This window comes from Liolophura sinensis, chromosome 1 (assembly GCF_032854445.1).
Source record: "Liolophura sinensis isolate JHLJ2023 chromosome 1, CUHK_Ljap_v2, whole genome shotgun sequence".
In the NCBI taxonomy this organism is placed as follows: Eukaryota; Metazoa; Mollusca; class Polyplacophora; order Chitonida; family Chitonidae; genus Liolophura; species Liolophura sinensis.
The window spans coordinates 21635632-21656385 of record NC_088295.1 but is presented as its reverse complement, the minus strand read 5'-3'; the positions used below and the strand labels follow the sequence as shown (position 1 = coordinate 21656385).

At 39.7% G+C, this 20754-nt stretch overlaps 1 protein-coding gene across 1 annotated transcript; it reads left to right on the top strand.

The window, feature by feature from the left end:
- Nucleotides 1-346: 346 nt before the first annotated feature.
- On the top strand, nt 347-8729 carry LOC135461300 (glutathione S-transferase 1-like). The gene is made up of 5 exons (XM_064738320.1): nt 347-553; nt 4042-4134; nt 6444-6559; nt 6968-7072; nt 7957-8729. Exons 1-5 carry the CDS (start codon nt 418-420, stop codon nt 8128-8130), a joined length of 624 nt encoding a protein of 207 aa, XP_064594390.1. The 5' UTR covers nt 347-417; the 3' UTR covers nt 8131-8729.
- The last annotated feature ends 12025 nt before the right edge of the window (nt 8730-20754 follow it).

Sequence of the window (20754 nt, the reverse complement as noted above, 5' to 3'; positions counted from 1 at the left end):
ACTTTGATGTTATAAGTATTATCGCTTGGTTGTTGGAAAAATAAGCTTTTCACTGATGGGATGGCTATTGGGTTTCATATCCAGGTGTGGTATATGGTGAACTATATTCAGCACGATCCTGTCATGTGGCCAATAGAAGCTTCCATAGGTCGATTCCGTGAACCGTGCAATGCCTGCGGGTGACCCACATGATAGCGGCTTGGTGAGCCGACCGGCCGTCAGTACACACGTTCGTCTCCAGTCAGACCTGCAGGGTCCAGCACGCCGTGTACACCCAGCTCAACGCTATGCCGGTCTCCAAGGCTGGGCCATGCTACTTAGCTTGTTTTCTGTGATAATCTCCTCCTACAATAACTGATTTTGCTTTAGCATTGCAGAACCAGAGATTGATTATTAAACTCATCTGAGTTATACACAATGCCAGCCAAGTACCGACTGACATACTTCAATTCTCGCGGAAGAGGAGAAGTTATACGTCTGATCTTCAAAGTCGCTGATGAGGAATTCGAAGACAGGCGCATGACAGCTGAGGACTGGAGCAGCATCAAGTCAGGTAAGTTGATTGCGGGTAGCTCTCACGGAAGTACTGTTATTGTAAGATCTCTTGCATGGATCATATGCGATTGAGGTTAGCCGACATGCTCGTGCGATCATGGGTACACTTACTATACGTGCAACATGTGTACACTCACTGTACGTATCTCCGTGCGCTCAGCATCCTAGTACAAGCACGTGTGTTTATTTACATCATAGGTTAACCGTGAAGTTGTGCTAACTGGAAAGTCGGCAGAAAAACCCAGGTTCTATTGTAGATCAAGTATGTTGGTTTGGGCTAGGAATGACAGGCCTGGTAAGGTTTGGTAAAGTTTGTCAAGCTGTCATTCTGTGTCCATAGCGATCCTGCATCCCTTAGTTAACACCGTGCCACTGGGTTAAAACTGTAACCCTGCCAGTTGTCAGACCGGTAGACGACGGGGCTAGTGCAACTACATAGCAGTGATAGTAGGAAGTTTGCCATACCCTTCTTTTTGTCATCTGCTTTGTTTCCGCAAGTACATAGCCTGTGATTTTGACGAAGCAAACGACGGCCCATTCATCTTTAATTCCAACGGGTCGTTTCCTTCATCTCTTATTAAGCGGAGTGAAAGATAAGCAATAAAGTTAATAGTGTAGAAACAGGTATGCGGTTAGAGCACATGCCGCTTGGCCGGGGGTCTAAATTTGGAGAGTTGACCCAATTGTGGTTTGAGGAGCTGTCCGTGAGTGACGTGAGTGTGGTTTTGGTCAGATCAGTAAATTGGCGTCACGCATGGCCGTCTACTTGCATTAATTTTGACCACAGAACGAAACACGACAGATATTCATTTTTACTAGCCTGTGTGTGCTAGCTAGTCTGGCTCTTTATATACTGCTGCAGGCTGTCAAAAAGTTTGGCACGCTCGTGAAGATATCAACTTCGCTGTCTACTCAAATCATACAGGACCCCAGGGCATTTCATTGTTTCTATCATTAACTCAGGTCAGCAAATAAAACTATTTATAGCTTTTAAGAGAACTTGTCATATTAACACAGGCTTCAGTACAAAATATCAGACATGTAATTATATACTGGCATATGCATGTATGGTGGTGTAAGCCTTTGTTTTGTACGAATGAGTTTATCTCGAAGAGACTCTTGGATTGAATGGGTGGGGGTTTCTATAATGCAAAGAAGTTTAAATGACTCTTATGTATATTTAGTTATCAGAAAACCATAATATGGCTCCGGCAGGAAAATGATCTCTGAGGTACTGTAGAAGTGAGAGAACACTGTTCACCATTTTACCACCATTGGGGAACACGGTGCCGCGGCGTTATAATTGAGGAGGCATAATAGTCACCACCAAAAGAAATGCCATGAACTGTCCCGCATTGTCGCTACAATGTTGGCGTTATGCAAGACGCGAATATCCCGCAGCTACTGGATATCTTCTGTCATAAAATGCTAACCCAATACACCACAGGTCCGAAACAGTCGTAAAATTCAGAATGTCTCGGGCGGGAAAAATAATAATGGGGTTAGCTGTATCCGAAGCAGGTCTTCCAATAATCATAAACTTTTTATATTCAAGGATTAGCCACAATTCACGATAAAATCCGATTTTTTCTCTCCCATAGACCATTGTTTGCTTTTATCTTTTGCAAGAACAGACAGTGAGGTTAAAAGGTGCAATGTGTCTGTACGTGGTGACCCCAACTCTTTGATGGCCTCTGGAGCCCGAAAGAAATGATTGTATTGTGAAGCCGGGTATTGCCGGATAGGGATGTAATTATCGGATGGTAAGGTGTGAATGAGTACTCGGTCCTGGTGCTTGGCTACAAAGCGCAAAGGGCGTGGACCATCCGTCAGAAAGCACATGATGTGTTAGCCATAAGAACGCAGAAAAAACATACCCCCCCCCCTCCCCACCACACCGAAGTTACATCCACAATTGACAAATTTCTATTTTGAAAGACAATGTGATGAAACAGTGGGAAAACATGCTTATTTCGTTGCTGTCCTTAACTTCGAATTTGAACACGATGGGATTCTTGGTCAAGGTTGTTCCACGTGGAGCATAAGCGTCCACTGAAGTCAACAGAGCTCTTCCTCGGGTGTTTTAATCTTGTATGGCTTTTTGCTCATTCGTGAGAGGTCACAGCATTACCCACGCGACATTTTAAAGCGATGTTATTAACAAATAGCTCTCAAGGCCCGCTTCTGTGTGTCTGTGAGCTTTCCTGGCCTGCAGGCTTCATAAGCGATTTGCAAATCAACAAACAGGTGTTTGGCGAAACGGAGAGGTCTGACCTGTGACAGTCATCCTACAGTCGTGCGCCTCCTCTGGCTTTTCTAGAGTCATTAAAGTAAGACAAAGATGAAACCACAGATGAGCACATTTAGGTTATATCTCCAAGTACAAGCCCTCTAGGTTCAATTACACAGGACAAACTACTTGGGAGACAAATCAAAGACAATAACATGCTCACACCAGTGATGAAACCAAGGCAGGCCGGTTTTATTTCTGGTAGGAAAACCAACTATTGGACTTTTGTTCGATGTAATTTTGAAACATGGGTGGCAAAACCGGCCTAGGGGCACTTAGCTTTAATAAGATTTCGGCGTATAAGGGCGTTTTATGTAGTGACATCCAAACCAGGTCTGAAGCATGGTGACCCTAGATGTTAAACATGGGTGTTGTTTCAATTAGTTTGCTTTTCGTTTTTCAGTAATATCAAACGCCCATAGACCGTTGTTTTCAGTTTGCAGAAAATTAATAATGTGGCATGTACCACGTGTACCTATATATGTGCACCAAAAGTATGAAACGGAGACGTAAAAAATGTCCTTATTGTGTTTTTGATGAATCTACTAAAGACGACCAAATATGTAATCAAAGTTATTTCAGAAGCGGGATCACATACAGACCTAAACGGGCATGCGTATTTTTTTTTATTACGTGCTAGATAACTCCATTAATCACCTTTTAATCTGTAATTCTTACGAGGCCATTTGTCGTGCGAAGTACGGCCTCCTTATTATTACAACCGAAGACCCCGCATTGTGGCCCCTTGGTTGAGACCTTGAAGAATAACGCCAGACGTATTCCACTACCACTCGTTGAAAATGGCTTTAATGTATATCAGAATTGTCTCGTAATCAGAGGGAAAACGGCTGATTTACACTTCTACATGGCAAAATGGTGAACTAGGAACGGGCAACGTTAGAGCGAAACAATAGCCTTTTCGGGTGGTAGAATCTGGCCTTTGATTGGTTAAAACTGAGAGCTTTTCGGCCAGTTCGATTTTCCATAAACGTGGGCGTTTTGCTTAATTTGAACTGCGATACCTCGGTAACCGTTCATCACAAAATAAAAAGTGACATTTTTTAACATTAAAGGCGACCCTTTATCGATACATATATACATTTGGTCTGGTGTTGTCTTTTCTTTTAAATAGTTACAAGTTTATCAGATAAAAAGATAGTTGGTTGTCAATTGCTTTTTCCCTTTTTATATACCAGAGACACCCTTTGGTCAGGTCCCCATGCTGGAAGTTGATGGGAAAGTGCTGGCACAAAGCAACACAATATGCAGATACTTGGCTCGAGAATTTGGTAAGATTACATCCTTCATGACATGAACAAGATCTACAAAGACAGTGAATAGAAAACCTAGTTATCTGAGACAATCATTATTTGGTACGTTGTATTTGCGTTGTAGTCACATAGTTTTTCGCTGTATCGCTGTATTTCATCATGCATCACTAAGATGACTTTATACCCTCTTGTAGGACGTTTTACAGACAATTTATAGAATTTCTCGCTAGAAATAACATACATGTAACATTCCTTGGCCGAGTACATCAAGAACATATAGGTTTTTCTGTAGGAACTAACTATTGTTGTCCCGACAATACGGCCATTAATTGTATTGCTGTATATTTATGTATTTATTAAATTGGTGTCTTACGCCGTACTCAAGACTATTTAACTTATATGACGGCGGTGGTATCAACCTGTATAAGCGTCGCTTTTACACTTTACTGGGAGTCGGATGTGTTTTTGTAATGCTTATACTTGACTTTGTCTGAAAAGTCTGATTGAAAATTCTGAAAGTGATCTTCAAGTGGTATGTGTTGACCGTGTCAAGTATATATGTCTGAGCCTGGGGTAGTAGTACATAGGGATCAACTGTTATGGACAGGCCTTGGTTTTTTGAAAAATGCAATCTTTATACTTTGCATGGCAGTTAATAATTTAACTCTGTCTCTCCATTTAGTTGTCAAGAAATGAATAGAAAGACAAACAGCTATTTTCATGCATAGGTCAATGAGTGTGACCATGTTTTTCTCATTAACTAGAAAATTAGAAGTCATTCAAAAATGTCAACAAGGAAGGCAATTGAAATCACTCAAGCTTAGCGTTTAGAGCAGTGGCTGGAGTTTTGTGAGTTTGTTCAAACGTGTTGTAGTTTCAGACTGTCACAAAGTTTTGGAACCAGATTTGTTTTATCTGTTTTGTTGGTTTTTGACACTGGAGTATTCATCATTTTATTTAAATGCCGGAAGCAAAGATAAAGGGATGAAACAAACCATCTCACGTCGGTGTAAAATAGCCCTTGTACACTTCATACATAAAGGTGGACTAAGTTTTACCTGTGAGGTACCTGCTTCCTGTATGTATGTGGCACAATGAAAACACTAGTGAGACCTTGGATAATGATTGCTGTCATTTTCCCGATAACTACATCATTAACATTTTTTCCTGCTTTTAAAGTAAAGTAAAGTACTGAACCTGTACATTTTCATCTTGTCAAGTGTCCTGCACCCTACCTCCCTCCCTCTCTATTGTGAGCATATTGTTTGCGGGTCAACTTGGTAAAGGAATCCTCCGTGAGAAAGTTCACTATAAGTTACTTCTCTGTATATTTTCTTAGTTACCAAAACAGTTTATATAGGTCAACACGCTCTTGCATTGTTCTATGGCGGGTGGGCCACAATTCAAGGGAGGGAACCTATGGATCTTCTCTGTTTTTCTATACTCGTTTTTCATCAGTAAGCACGCTCACAATTTTTTCACAAACATTGGAGAACAATGGTGATAGTGGCCGACTGTCTGTTTGGACACTGGTAGACTCAAAGACCTTTCTCCAGAACAGTCAGTTCGGAATTCCTGGCCCATGATTCATGCGCCTGCACTAATCTCTAGAATGTGTCTCTTCAAATTCTTACTACTTAATAAATCCTCACCGTCACAATTGGTAGTGTTTTGATTTTTTCTATACAGATGGCTTTATGATATAAACCTCCGCCTTTACTATTTAAGCCTGTATTTATTTGAAAATCAGCGGCTAAAAGATATGTGCTGGAAGAATTCAGCGCAAGATTAAAAAGCTCAGTATTAAATATATTAAAATTTAGTATTTTATATTTCTACCATTATATTGAGAGTTTCTGTAAAGTGACACATAACTTCGTAAATTCCACAACAGTGCTTATGCTGGGATGTGTATGGCGTGCTACTATGCGTAGTAATAATGCTATACTTCAGATACAACAATACAATCCACACACAGGCGTGTTTCAACATTGTTGTTTGTATGCACTTTGTAATCAGCAACTTCGTGACTTTTCCTAGAAAACAAACTGACGAAACCTCAAACTTAACTCACTGTACTTCACACCAACGATGTTGGTATTGCACGTGCGTGTTTTGGGAAATATGACATAACATTATCTGGTCATGTAGCATGATAATATGTAATGTTATGTGAATTAGCTATTTGGGTCGGATCATCCTTAGGAAATTGTTGACATATACGTGTGGGAGCTAATTAACCGTTACATTTTTGATAAACTGAATGTTATTTTAACAATGCATTATTAACGTGTACATTAAACTCCATGAAAACTTTTCAATTACAGGACTTGCCGGCAAAGATGTCTTCGAGCAGGCTAGAGTGGACATGTTTGTGGATTTGGTGGAGGACTTACTTAGGCCTATGGTGCAGATTCTATACGAGAAGGATGAAATCAGAAAAGTACGCCTTTTGTTTTCACCTAAATGTAAATGAAAATTATTGATAACAATTGGTAGTTATTTATGTCTTTATAACAGATGTCTATATTGTATGTTTATAAACATGTCGCATGGTGGAAAATGTGGTCTGTAATGAAGCTTGTAAATACTGATACTTTACTGTCAGTGTTTCACTTAACGACTGAAAACATCTTATGTTGAACCAAACGTCGTTTGTTAAAGTAAAACGTTAAATACTAAGTTTAAAACTTATAGTCATGACCCAAAACTTGCTAATAAACAGTCATACTTTTTGAAGGCAAGTCAGTTAACGCATCATATTAGTAGATTTGTGAAGAGTTTGCCACTGAGTTCTACCATTTCATCCCAATGAAATTCACTGATTTTGTTGATATGAACTGGTACACAGGAGGAGATCAAAGAGAAATACGCTAAGGAGACGGCGCCCACAATCCTGTCACAGTTTGAAAAGCACTTGGCCAAAAATCCCTCGGGCTTTCTGGTGGGAGATTCGGTAAGTTTGCTATATTGATAATGTATCAAACAAACAGCTGTTTCATTATAGCTTGCCTTTGCTCTTTTATCGATTCAGGCCTTTAGTGCGCGGTATAGCGCATGTGGTACAGACCTTTTAGTGTAGTTTATGATTGCTGAGTCTGGATCAACAGTGCAGTTCTATAGAAAATATATATGTATATCTTTAAAATTTGTTGTCGTGCTATGCCAGAATATTTTGACAGTTATGTATATATATGTGTGTGTGGAATTTAAAGAAATGTATTACACGCACTAGTCATGTAATTATTATATGCATTGCTAATGTAATTGTATAACCTTGTATAACTGTTAAACGAATTACATTTCCAAGGATAAGTCCTGGCCAGCAGAGCATTGAGGGTTCATTTAGTTCAGTTTACTATAACCTTAAACAATGACTAGAGGCAAAACTTGTCTGAATCCAATTTTTAAGGCGCTGTTGCTCTCGTACTCAGATCTTTTAGATTGAGATGCCTGGGTATGTTTGAATTGTCGACATGAAAGACGTCGACAAAGCCAGTTGTCACGTTCGCACTGCAAATCTTTTCAACTTCGGATACCGATACTTCTCTGGGGAATTTTCTCTTTCGTATTACATTATTCCCATAAGTTTCTTTTATCGTTGACAGTTTAAATTACCTTCTGTGTCAGAAAATCACAATTTGGAAGGAAGCGTCTGTCGAAAAAATACCGTTTTAAATCTAGTGTATCTGTGTAAATATGTCCAGATTGAGACAGGCGGTATATACCAAAGGGGTTTTCGGTGAATTTACCTGTATCAAATATTCCCTGATTAGACATATTCATACCAACAGAAACATTTTGCACTGTGTTAACTTTTGAAAAACTTGTTTTCCGTAGCTCACGTGGGCTGATCTGCACTTCATGAACTGGTTGGAGAAGAATTGGGTGGGAGGAAAACTTCCAGTTGAGACTTGGAACCGCTTCCCGAAGATCAAAGAACACAACAAGATGGTGGCCTCTCTACCTCGTGTTAAGGAATGGCTGGAGACTCGACCGAAAACCGAACTGTAACTTTTTAGACAGGCTTTGTAAAGCTGCCATAGACATAATGGACATTTAATTTCTTAGAACGCTTAGAAAAAAGTAATTGACGTATTGCGTGACTGAAACTTTCTCGGGTATTTTCCTATGTACATTATGTGACGTAGCATTTGGTTATACCACAGCCCTGGTCCCGCCGGGACTTACCACCAGGTTATGCGACTTGCTCAACTGATCACTGAACTTGGTGACTACACAGATATTGTTAGGTAATATTGGTAATATTGTTAACTACAGGGATTCAATGTAATCTTATACAAGACATTTCATCTATTCGGGAAGATATATCTACATACTGAATTCATATTTATGACAGTACAAACATTAAAATATCCGATGTTAGCTGTGTTCCCATAAGAACTTTGGATCTTGCACGCTTACCCTCATCAAAGAGGATGGGTGCAATCAGTCTTACATACCACGCAGTTTGCAGAGTCTTACACCTCACGCTTCCCACAGTGTTCGGATGAACTTGTAGCGTGTCCTCCGAAGTTGTCCGTCTTATTGTGGTAATGTGTATTCAGTGTGAGCGTAATGTCCAAACCTCTTCATTTACAAGGCAGTCTCCAGCAGAGTAAAACAGCTGTTACGGGTTATTCGCAAAGTGCTGCTATCTTTTCCTACACTCTGCTTTGGTGAGATATTACTAGAAGTGTTTAATATTTACCAATTGTACAATCCCAAATCTGGGCATGTATTATGTTTGTTTTGTATATTAACACATAACTGTATTCAGCACAAAATGTGTAGTAATGTTTTTATGTAATTACCGATAAGGTTGTATCGTTCTGTTGTAATCGCATCCATCCTGTAGATGTTGTGGAATTGTTGTAGTGATTTTATGTGCATCTATCACTGTAGTCTTTGTTACACGTCAGGAATTTATCTTCCAGACCCAAATACACCATTTAGTATTATTTTTGTACACCGGAACAAACCTGTGCGTCAAAAACTGAGAATTTTGATAAGTTCCTCTGTGTAAACACTGGAAACTGCTAATGCCGAATATGACGCCGGTCATCGCGAATTCTACACCTTTTCTGTGGTTTGTTTATTTATGATGTAAGGATAAGCGTTATAAATTAATTATTTTGCGACGAAGTTTTAATAAACCATATTATTACACCTCACAGTGGCATACGTTTGTTAAAAACGTAACGCAAAGTTTAATCTTGGACATTTCTAGCTTGAATGCGTTTTTTGAAGTTTCCGCATGGAAACAGAAGAAAGAAATGTTCCAAGTGAATTATGTCTCTGGTTAAGCTTTGTGGTCTGTACCAAAGCTAGTATCGATGGTCTATAGTTCCGTGGTATGTCTAAACGCTTGTGTTTGGCGAATGTTCAAACGGCGTGGTTGCATTATTGAAAGAAGTACACCTTCACTGGAGTATTCCAAACTGTATTTAAATTCAGACACCTGCACGACGTTCTCTAATATCAAATTAAGAAGAAATACATATCCTAAACAGCGTACACCTTGTAATTATGTGAAAACATTTGTTTACTATCAAACTGAGAGGAAAATACAAATTCCCAGTCTCATAACTCCCAGGACTCAAAACTCATAATGATATACATTTGGATTTTTCTTGAGCATTGAGATCCAATTTTGGCGAACACCACGGAACAAAACTATACATTACTCTACTAAACAGAATTTTTATTTGTCAAAAGTAATTGAGAGCATATTCTAGAATGTTATCCTAAATTTTATAGGCCTACCTCTCTAATATTAAACATTCCTCCGTTATTATTGTTTGAGTAACAAAATAACTGAGTAATGAAACTGCCTCAGTATATATTTATTTTGTATTTCTTTTACCGAAATTCAGCGAGTATAGTCTCATTTTTAGCTCTGTTCATAATAAAACCTTGATGCACGTTTAACGTTTGTGATTTGGGATCTGTTACTCGTTCATAAGTGTTTCTGTATCACTACAACAAAAAGTGCTTGTTGTGATGTGTGGTTAACATTACATTAATCCCATCGCCTATGTGTAAAACAGCAACCTCTTCATGAATAGAAAGTATACTGGAAGGAAAGTAATTGCTTACACATCTTCAGAAAGAACTGAGCCACATTCAGTGAAACTTCGCCTCCCCAATGGATTCATTTACAAGCGAGGTCGGTTTGTCAGTTACCTGGCCCATAATACCCTTGCCTACTGAGACAATGCTGTGATGGATTTTCAGACTATGTAGGTGAAACCAGCTTGTAACTGGTTCATTATCCCGTATGCCTTCTGAGACAAATGTAATGACAGAACTACAGATCAAGGAGGTGAGGTCTGATTGTAACTGGTTCAATATCCCCATGCCTCCTGAGACAAATGTAATGACAGAACTACAGATCAAGGAGGTGAGGTCTGATTGTAACTGGTTCAATATCCCCATGCCTCCTGAGAAGCCGAGGTCAACTTGTAACAGGTTCATTATCCCCATGCCTACTTAGACATGCAATGAAACTTCAAATATGGAGTGATCAACAGATGAGGTCGGAGTATATCTGACTCATATCGCCTCATCCACTGAGGAAAATACACCGATGCCACGTTAGATGTGTATCTTAACCTTAATGAGACAAACTATACGAAACTGAAACTTCAAACTGATATATGAATTCATAGGCTGGTATGACTAGGGGTTTAATCAGACTCTTCAACTCTTTGTCAACCTCTTTCTCCAAACCTATGTAGAGAGCCGAATGCAATGGAACTTTAGATTTATGCCTATTGGTGCATTCTGATTTTTGTCCCAGCGAAAGGTATCTGACTTAGCGGTTCTAAGGTCACGTTTGGTATTTGTCTATTTAGCTCTTGTGAACACACCAGAAAATAGGATCCATTAAGCTGCCTTGCTTGAGATGCCAACTTGTGTTCCTGTATAAGGAGTTCCCGTGAGTGCTCACGCCATATGTTCAAGAATACCCACATTAAAGCGCACGATCCTACATTTGATCGGTGAAGGGAACCCGCCATGACCGAGCGATTACCGGAACTTACAGAAAGAACACAAGAGGTGTTAGTTCAAACCCAGCCTTGGTCACGGAATTTGTAGAACACGGCTCTTATATACTGTTCGTACGATCGTGACTTGCCAAATGTTGATGGTTTACACTAGACACTCCTGTTTCCTGCAGCCATAAAACTGTTCACCATCGTATAAATGGTGAAAAACATGTACAACTATGGCGTAAAACAACATTCAAATAAAAAAAAATTGAGTAGCCTGATCAAGGCGTAATGTGAGTTCAAGTCTAGCTCATGCTGGTTTCCTCTCCGGCCGTACGTGGGAAGGTCTTCCAGCAACCTGCGGATGGACGTGGATTTCCCCCGGACTCTGCCCGGTTTCCACCCACCATACTGCGGGCCGCCGTCGTATAAGTGAAATATTCTTGAGTATGGCGTAAAATCTGCTATAACTTTGTCTTTTTTATCAGTTTTGACCTACGGATCAAGACTTTAAAGCTGCTATAAACAAAAATGTGTGTAAAATTTCGCCTAGAACACTAAAAGGCACTAGCTTCGCGATACCTCGATCTGACCCACAAAACGCAGGGGTCAAAAACGTTTGTGAACATCATTTCAACATTCAAAGCGCGATCTATTTTGCCAAATCACGAAGATGATAAGTTACTGACTGCATATATCAAAGTCTACGTGATCTACAGCTAAGTTAGGAGTGTGAGCGGCATGCCGGATAATGTATTAACTTTTCTCACAGGGCGCGGTGGCAAAAATTATTGGGTATCAGGGGTGTCTATTTCAGAATGACCCATACCCATGTATTCGCTCATGGATTAAACGTTTAACTCATATTTCTACGTCAAAATAAACTTGCAAATTGTTTGTTATTCTGAAGGTAACAGGGCGTATTATTATTTGTCAACAGAAAAACTGCTCTGATAGTAATGCATTATTGGACGAAAGGAATAAGAACATGACAGGGCTAAATGAGTTGTATATTTCAGACATAAATTGATCAATTAGAAGAAAAGACAACGGACAATTTAACCTCAATTATTTTGGAACAGAGGTGGAAATAGACTTTAGTAACTCTATAAATCAACTTTTATGTCCCGTCACATGTGTCCTACGCGTGACATCAGCGGAAACAGTTTCATTCTCGGGCAGTAGAAACATCTAACGCCTGATTGTTTAAAACTGATAAAATTACAGCGCTTTCGAACTTTCACTGTGAGCGATTTTGCCTACTTTGATCTGCGATATCTGTGTTATGCAACATCATAAAAATAAAAAGGCATGCTGTTTGAAGTAGAATACTTTACAGATGTGTATATACATTTTGTATATTGTTTTTTTTCTTTTAACTATCTACGTCTACGCCTTGCTAAAATTTAAGACCTGTCAACTGTGAACCCTCTGATGTATGAGGCTGAGACTTAATCGTTCAATATCTAACAGATGATTACATTTGGAGCCGATTTGTATTTAATTTTTGAATGTTACGCTACACAATGTCTGTGTTGAAAAAATGTTTTTAAGTTATGAAGTCTACGTCGAGAATCTGTCTTATTAACGGGAAGCTGTTGCTTCCTGAAACAGACACACAAACTGTTGAGAGTAACCCTATACATGAGCTCAGGAACAGCAAGATATTAGCAAACACAAAACTGTCACATGACGCCAGAGGGCTTACTGATTGCAAAATGACTAACAATAACAGGAACTTGGAAAGCCAGGGGCGTTGTCATCTGTCATCTCCTAGCGTCATGTCACATTCCAAACTAACTGAAAGTGAGAGCTTGGTTTTGAATTAGATTTCATATTCACACTGAGGAATGTATAAAATGTCCTAAATGACATATGTTGTGTATAGATGACGTAGCCATGTGTATAGTCGCGTACCGCATGCAATTTTTCCTTATGGACTACAAGGCAGCTTGTACACTCGTTGATAATTAGCCTGCGGTATACTAAACCGTATGCATGCTGTTGGTGGTTATATATAGACAAGACGGATTAATATAATTGTATAGTATTGAAATTTCCTAATCGGTTGATCTTGTCTATTTCTTTTAAACAATTCTATCTTTAATGATTTTAAATGATATAGTTGGCTTAATTCCCCAGTGGTATGTGAACTTCCGAAATAACACAATTCAGCATAAAGCAGATGCAAACACGGAATCTCTTTTAACAACCACCATGTTTATACAAACTTGATGTCCCTTTTAACCGACCAAACATGGTGTGAAACGAATAATCCGCAGACGGTACGGTTTTGACTGATGGGTTTCGTATTTGGTTGGGGTCTAAAATGTGTCACTCAGTAATACGCCGGCTGTCAGATTTATGGGCAAAGCAAATTTCGCCAGGTAGAAGTGACAAATAATTTCCTTGTGTAAGGACCAATCCACTGAGGTAAGAATGAAGGACGCTTTAAGCCAATGAGCCAGCGGGTGTCTATGTTATCGTCACACTAGAGTGAATTTTTGATGGTTGTTTTACCAGACGAGTAGTACTTTAGATTTAGATGTAAATAAAACTCGTCACAGACAATTACAGTACAAAAGAGACAAGGGTACTTTACAAATATAAATCACACTTGTGTACTGATATTTGATTATTTTAAATAATCATTTAACATTTAGGCCTAACTGGTGTTTTACGCCGGGAATAAAATTTCACTTATACGACTGCAGCCAGCATTATAATGGGAGGATATCCACGACCATTTGCCAGTTGCTGTCAGATCTGCGTTCATAGCATCGGAGAGGAAGCCAGCCATGACCAATATCACATGCAGTTAAAGCCTTGCAACGCGTTATATGTTGGTTACAAATAGATGAAAGTTATATATATGAAATAAATATTTCCTTCTTGACAAAAAAACAATGACAATAAACAGACAAGAGGCAAAAATGCAGGCACTTGAGCGACAAAGCGACAATACTCCACTAGGCACTGTCACAATGTACAAGAAAAACATAGGCCTATGCATTTGAGTCCTATCTGAAAATGACAAAGAGTAGTTTAATAATTGCAGGATTTGAAAAAGAAAAGGATTGGGATTGGATCTAAACTTTTACCCAAAGTAGTGCATAACTTTTTTTGTAAAGTTGATAAAAAGCATACAGGCAGACATATATGCCGGTAGACAGGCAGACAAATATCACCGGCAAACACATAGCTTCCATAGCAGAGGTGACAATACTCTCGAAGGTATCATTTAATTTATTCATATCATTCCTGATAAGTCAAAAAGAAAACAACGGGACATAAATCTGTACAATAGATTGTATACCTCCTGTGAAAGACATTGAGAGTTACTTCCCATTTGAAGGCGGTAAACACTACCTCTGAAAGTAAAATGTATACAACTTATACACAAGTATAATGCTACTTGCACACAGTCTGCAGATCGCTTTGTGTATTTGATTGAAAGTTTGGCCTTTCTGTACTACAATTAGGGCTGCTCCACTAAGAGTAGAATTTACGTACTGGAACTATATACTAAAGTTGTGGTGGAATGGGATCGAGTTACCTTAGAACAAATCTCAAATATGATCAACACAGCAGTAGGCCTACTATATAGTGTGCGCATAGTCTGACATGATCCAAAGCTTCTCCATGTAAAAGTACTGGGTGATGAATTAAACATTTTGAACACATCATTTGTGTGTTAAAATCGGGTGTTGAATCTGGCTATTTCAACTGAATCCGACCATTACCCCGTCCCACAATATAGCAACTGAAATAGAGGTTTTCATCTCTGATTTGTATTTGTTCTAAATGAAAGGAAAACATTAAAGTGCACCTGTAGACTTTTGTAAATTGCAAATGTGGTCAAGAGGCAATTAGCTTCGTTATAGTGTTTTGCGTTAAGTGTTATATTCGTGTTGGCTTTGTTCGAGAAGACAGTATATAGATTTACCATGCCCATTGATTATGCGTGTAGGCCTAGTTAGGATGTAGGTGTTGCGATTCAATCCCTATCTAGGACAGGGAATCTGTGGATTTCTCTGCTCTTACTGTTCGTGAACCTGTCGATAACCCTCGTGTGACCAGCATGGTGTAAACATATCATCGTCACATGGGGAAAAGTTCGCTAGTTTCACCACAGAAAGACTACAACATATAGAATAAAACCAGACCAACGACGACAGTGTGTAGTTGTCAGATATTCACACTTAACCGGTGAAATACCGTTCTTGTCAATTTACCTCAGTTAGGGTTTATTCTAATTGTTTATGTGACAGCGTAAATATACTACCAGGCAAAAGAAAGGTTTCACCCACTTCTTGAGCCCATAAAACAAAAACAAAGGCAGATATAAGACTTAAGAAGATTGGTTTATGAACAAGAATCATTGTGAAATATTCTCTCAAAAAGGCTTTAAAATATTGGCATTCAATTGGCCACAAAACACAATGAAAGAGAAAAGGGGTCAGAAGAAAAAATTACACAAATGTAAAGTTAACTGGCAAGTGCATGTAAAGTCACAGTATCCACAGAATTGAAGGACTACAGTCATCAGTAGCGAGTGTGGCCATCCTAGGCATCAATGCAAGCAAGCACACGCCTCCGCATTGACGTCGTCAGTCGCCGGATGACGTCAACAGGGATAACGTTCCATAGGTTTAACAGAGCTTGCTCAAGTTCCTGTTGGTTAGTTGGAGGAGGCACCAGCTGTCTCAAACGGCGGTCAAGGTGATCCAAGAGATGCTCAATGGGGTTCATGTCTGGTGAGTTGGCTGGCCAGGGCAACACGATGACGTTTGCGGTCTCGAGGTAGTCTGTAACAACGCGGGCAGTGTGAGGTCTTGCGTTGTCGTGTTGCAAGATCGATCCTCTTGGCTGTCGTTGAAGGAAAGGAACGACTCAGTACATCATCAACGTATCGCTGGCCAGTCAGATTACCTTGCACAATAACCAGCTGCGTCTTCATTTGGTCACAAATCCCTCCCCAAACCATGACGCCTCCGCCTCCAAACGGATAAACCTCTCTTACGCAGTTTGGCGCGAGACGCTCGCCTCTTCGTCGGAAAATTCGAACTCTGCCATCGTTACTGAATAGACAGAACCTGCTCTCGTCTGTAAACAGCACTCTCGCCCAGTCACGTCGCTGCCACCGACGTACAATACGTGCCCATCGCAATCTGCGTTGACGGTGTAAAAGGGTCAAGGCCATCCCACGGAAGGGGCGGTAAAGTCGTAAACCAGCTGAACGAAGACGACGCAGTGTTGTTCTGGGGCTGATGACATGGCCTAGTGCCGTCGCCGCTGTTGACGTCGCCGTGACGAATCGGTTTCGGAGGTGGATCTGCCGGATGTAGCGATCTTCAGCCGCAGTTGTTACCCTCGGTCTTCCCGATCTTGGTCTGTCTTGGGTCTGGTCTGTCTGCTGATAGCGTATCAACAACCTCCTGATGGTGGTTTGGCTGCAGTTGAACGTTCTTGCAATGTGACGTTGCGAGACTCCCATGGTGGACATACCGATGGCCTGGTCTCGTTGCGCTTGCGTTGTCTTGGAATACTGTTTGTGTTTTTTCGGTCACTGAATGTCTGCTCTTTCGAGCAAGAGTATTTATGCAACATTACTGCACGTGCATCACGAGCCATGCCTCAAAAGGACGTTTTGCATGTGGTCGCAATTTCACAATTCCAATTGCTGCGTTCGTGACGATGCGTTCTGGTAGAGGAAACGATGCAGTCATACACTAAGTCCTGCTTAGACTCAAACCCGGAACCGCGCTTTTACTGTTTTTATGACAAAAATACGGTGAAACCTTTCTTTTGCCTGGTAGTTTAGTAATACATTACATGCCACCTAGCACCTTTTTAGCCTTCTGATAATTTCTACACCTTCCTGACATGTAATGAAATTTGGCAGTTTTTTTTATTCTGCTGCCTTACATCTTCGATGCCTGACCATGCTACGTCTACCATTGTAAACACAAATATATTTTTCTCTGCCTATTTTTCTCAACATAATAGAGGGAGCGGTCATTCTCATTGAATCCAACAATAAACACTATTTATAGATATCGCGATGGATTAGCGAGATAAATTAATTAGCGATATCGATAAATGAATTAGTGACATTGATCAAAATTTTTCGATATCGTTAAATGTTTATTGATATCGATAATTGATTTATCGAAATTATCGATATCGATAATTTTCGATTAAATGTTCATTTGGTCCCCCAGTGACGTCACTGGTCTAGAATTACTCAAATTGCAGTATTGTCATGGCACACCAGTTTCCTCCACTCGAAAAACTGATCACCATCGTATGAGTGAAAAATTCTTGAGTATAAAAAATAATTACGGTACGTGAAAAAAGAAGAGCAGATCTCCACCCCAGTGGATTGTACATATTTCTTCCTGGATCACAACCAAACTTTAATGGATTGGCTCATATTCCAAGGCCAATCTGCCTACACAATTTCATCCAAATTCTTATCATTTTTTCCGTAAGTTCCTGACACTCAGACAGTACAGTGCCGACTAAATGGGAGATAACCCTTGTTAGAAGACTGAGATAGCGAGAATTCACCGAATTAATGACCAAATCCCAGTTCTCTAAAGGAGGTGAAGACGGTAAGACTTGGATTTGGCCACTAAATCGGTTCAGTAGTATATATTTTTTACATTTTTTCTAGAAATTTAAAACATATGATTTGTAAGTGTCAAGTTTAATACTGCCATAGATGTCATAGTTTCAATGGTATCCAGTCAACTGATCCAAGACAACTGATTCAATAGCGCTGAGTCAACAGGCCTAACGGTTTCATTATCTAGTATTACAGAGAAAAAAATGTTGTAACTTGTATCTCGTGTAACTACAGGCTGACTGACTTCTTAGGATTCACACAATTTTCTGTACTTATATCAAGTCATCTCCGTCCAGATCTGTCACGACGGTTAAATGTATGACCATACAGCGAAGTGTGCATCCTAAACCTTAATAAAACGCTTTATATCTTGTGATTTCATCCTGAAATTTTTTAAATGTTTTTTTTTAATGCGAACTACACTTCCATAATACAGATGTACATTTACTTTGAATATAATAAATATATTTATCGCTCAACTTTTCAGAACAGTCTGCAGAATGAGTGCAGCTACATCTAAAAGAAGAAGAGAAAAATGGCTGACTGGGTGAAGTGAAAATCTCAATAGGGTTGTAGGACTGTCATTAGCCGTTAAACTTAAAAACATGTATATACAATTAGTATGGGTTTGATGCCATACTTACATATATTGTGCCTTAGTATGTTACTGTGCCTTATATGTATCAACATACAAAGAAAGCTGTAATAAACATTTTTTTATGATTTGCTTTGAACTTGGTTTTTTTCAGCTTGTTTCGGGTAGTGCCTTTCACAAAAAGTCATGAGCTTACAGGACTGATAATATTTTCTGGCAAAAATCACAAGGTATTAAGCCGTTATATAAAGGATTAGAACATCAATTTTGCAGTGACGTACGGCTGTCGTGTGGAAACAGAGCTGGCTGGAGATAACTTGATACAAACTACAGAAAATTCTGTGAATCGTAACAATCACTACATGTTATCCTCCAGTAGAGGTCTTAATGTGTAAAATCGTGCACTGATGGTGTTAAACCAGATGACTTAAACTATTGGACCAGTTGTCTTGGGTGAGTTGGCCGTTGGGTCAGTTGACCTGTATCCGTTCCAGTTACTAAACAACAGCCGTGGCAATATTGAATGTTATAAGCCTGCGCTAGAGTTAATTCTACTGATCTTCATGAATGGTTGAATTTTGCACGAACGTGTATGTTTTCATACACATTATCCCCATCCACTAAAAAGTACTACCCCGAACATTTACATGAACTAATGTTAAAGTACAATGCACTATAATGCAAGTTTTAACGATGTATAGTCCTGGGAACTCTTTTACGAAACAATCGTAGCCTAAGTTGACTGTAACTGGCAAGGCAACAAATGTTTTAACATGTGTCACCAAGGTAATTATACTAAACTTAGCCTACGATCACGTTTTGGCAAGGGCAACAGGACTTCAAGATCGCAGGTGACTTAACTGAAGATGCAACAGACTGTAAACGGAATGTAGAACATTGGTTTCTTATCTAGAAATAGGAAATTGTGTGGAAAACGATACCAGTTTCATTGATTGGTTTGACAGTAACACATAAACAGGCAGTGACATACAGAACCGTGTCTTATACAAACTTACGTATAGATAACTTTTAACTCTAAAAATACAATTCAGACAAACAAATCATCCATGCAAAAACAATTGTTTGTTGGCATTGAGGTATCCAGTTGAGCGGTCAGGCAAATGAAACGCATATTTTACGAAATAAGCATGCTCAGATTTTAAAATATGTGTGTATATTTCAACTGAGGCAGAAGCATGCTCTGTTTTTTTTTCAAGTGGACACCTTTCAGCTGTCCAAATATAGACATGTGCTATATGTTCTACCTTTTCCATTGAGAAGGAAGATTGTGTTAGGACTGATTGTAGGATCTGTGCCCACGCAGACCTGAATGTGTTAAAACTAAAGGGTCTTTCTGCTCACTCAGGTCTGAGTGTGTTTTGGTCTGAGTGTGTTTTGGTCTGAGGGTGTTGATATTGCAGGTACTGTCCATCCATGTATGAGTGTGTCAGGATTGCAGGATCTTTGTTCATCCATGTTTGAGTGTATTAGGATTGCAAGGTCTTTGTCCATCTAGGTTTGAGTGTGTTAGGATTGCAGGATCTTTGTCCATCTAGGTTTGAGTGTGTTAGGATTGCAAGTTTTTTGTCCATCCAGGTTTGAGTGCGTTAGGATTGCAGGATCTTTGTCCATCTCGGTTTGAGTGTGTTAGGATTGCAAGGTCTTTGTCCATCCAGGTTTGAATGCGTTAGGATTGCAGGATCTTTGTCCATCTTGGTTTGAGTGTGTTAGGATTGCAAGGTCTTTGTCCATCTAGGTTTGAGTGTGTTAGGATTGCAGGATCTTTGTCCATCCATGTTTGAGTGTGTTAGGATTGCAGGATCTTTGTCCACCTAGGTATGAGTGTGTTAGGATTGCAGGATCTGTCTGTGTCCACCCAGATCTGAGTGAGGTAGCATTGCAGAATTTGTTTCCACACATGTCTGAGTATGTTATCAATGCAGGGTCTGTGACCACACAGGACTGAGTGTGTTATCAATGTAGGGTCTGTGCTCACACAGGTCTGAGTGTAGTATAAATGCATTGTGTGTGCCCACACAGGCATGGGTGTATTAGGATCGCAGGATCTATGACCACTCAGGTGTGAATGTGTTTGAATTGCAGGACCAGTCTCCCTGCTCAAACCAAAGTGTGTGTGCCCCGTCCAGGGTCTGTTCTCATCTAGGTCTCAATGTATCAGTCCTAAACGGCCTGTTTGCCAAACCAGTCCTGAATGTGTTTCTGAAATTTCACCCTTTTTGCCAACAAAAGATAGTTTTCAATAGACTTCCAGTTGTTCTTTCACCTTGCTCTTTTGTCATCCCATCTCCACAGCATTTATAAGAATGTAAGCCCTACAAGCTAATGAGACCAGCTCACACCAGATTAGAATCTAATGGCTCACCAACAATCATGCAAAAGAGGTTTGCATAAACGAC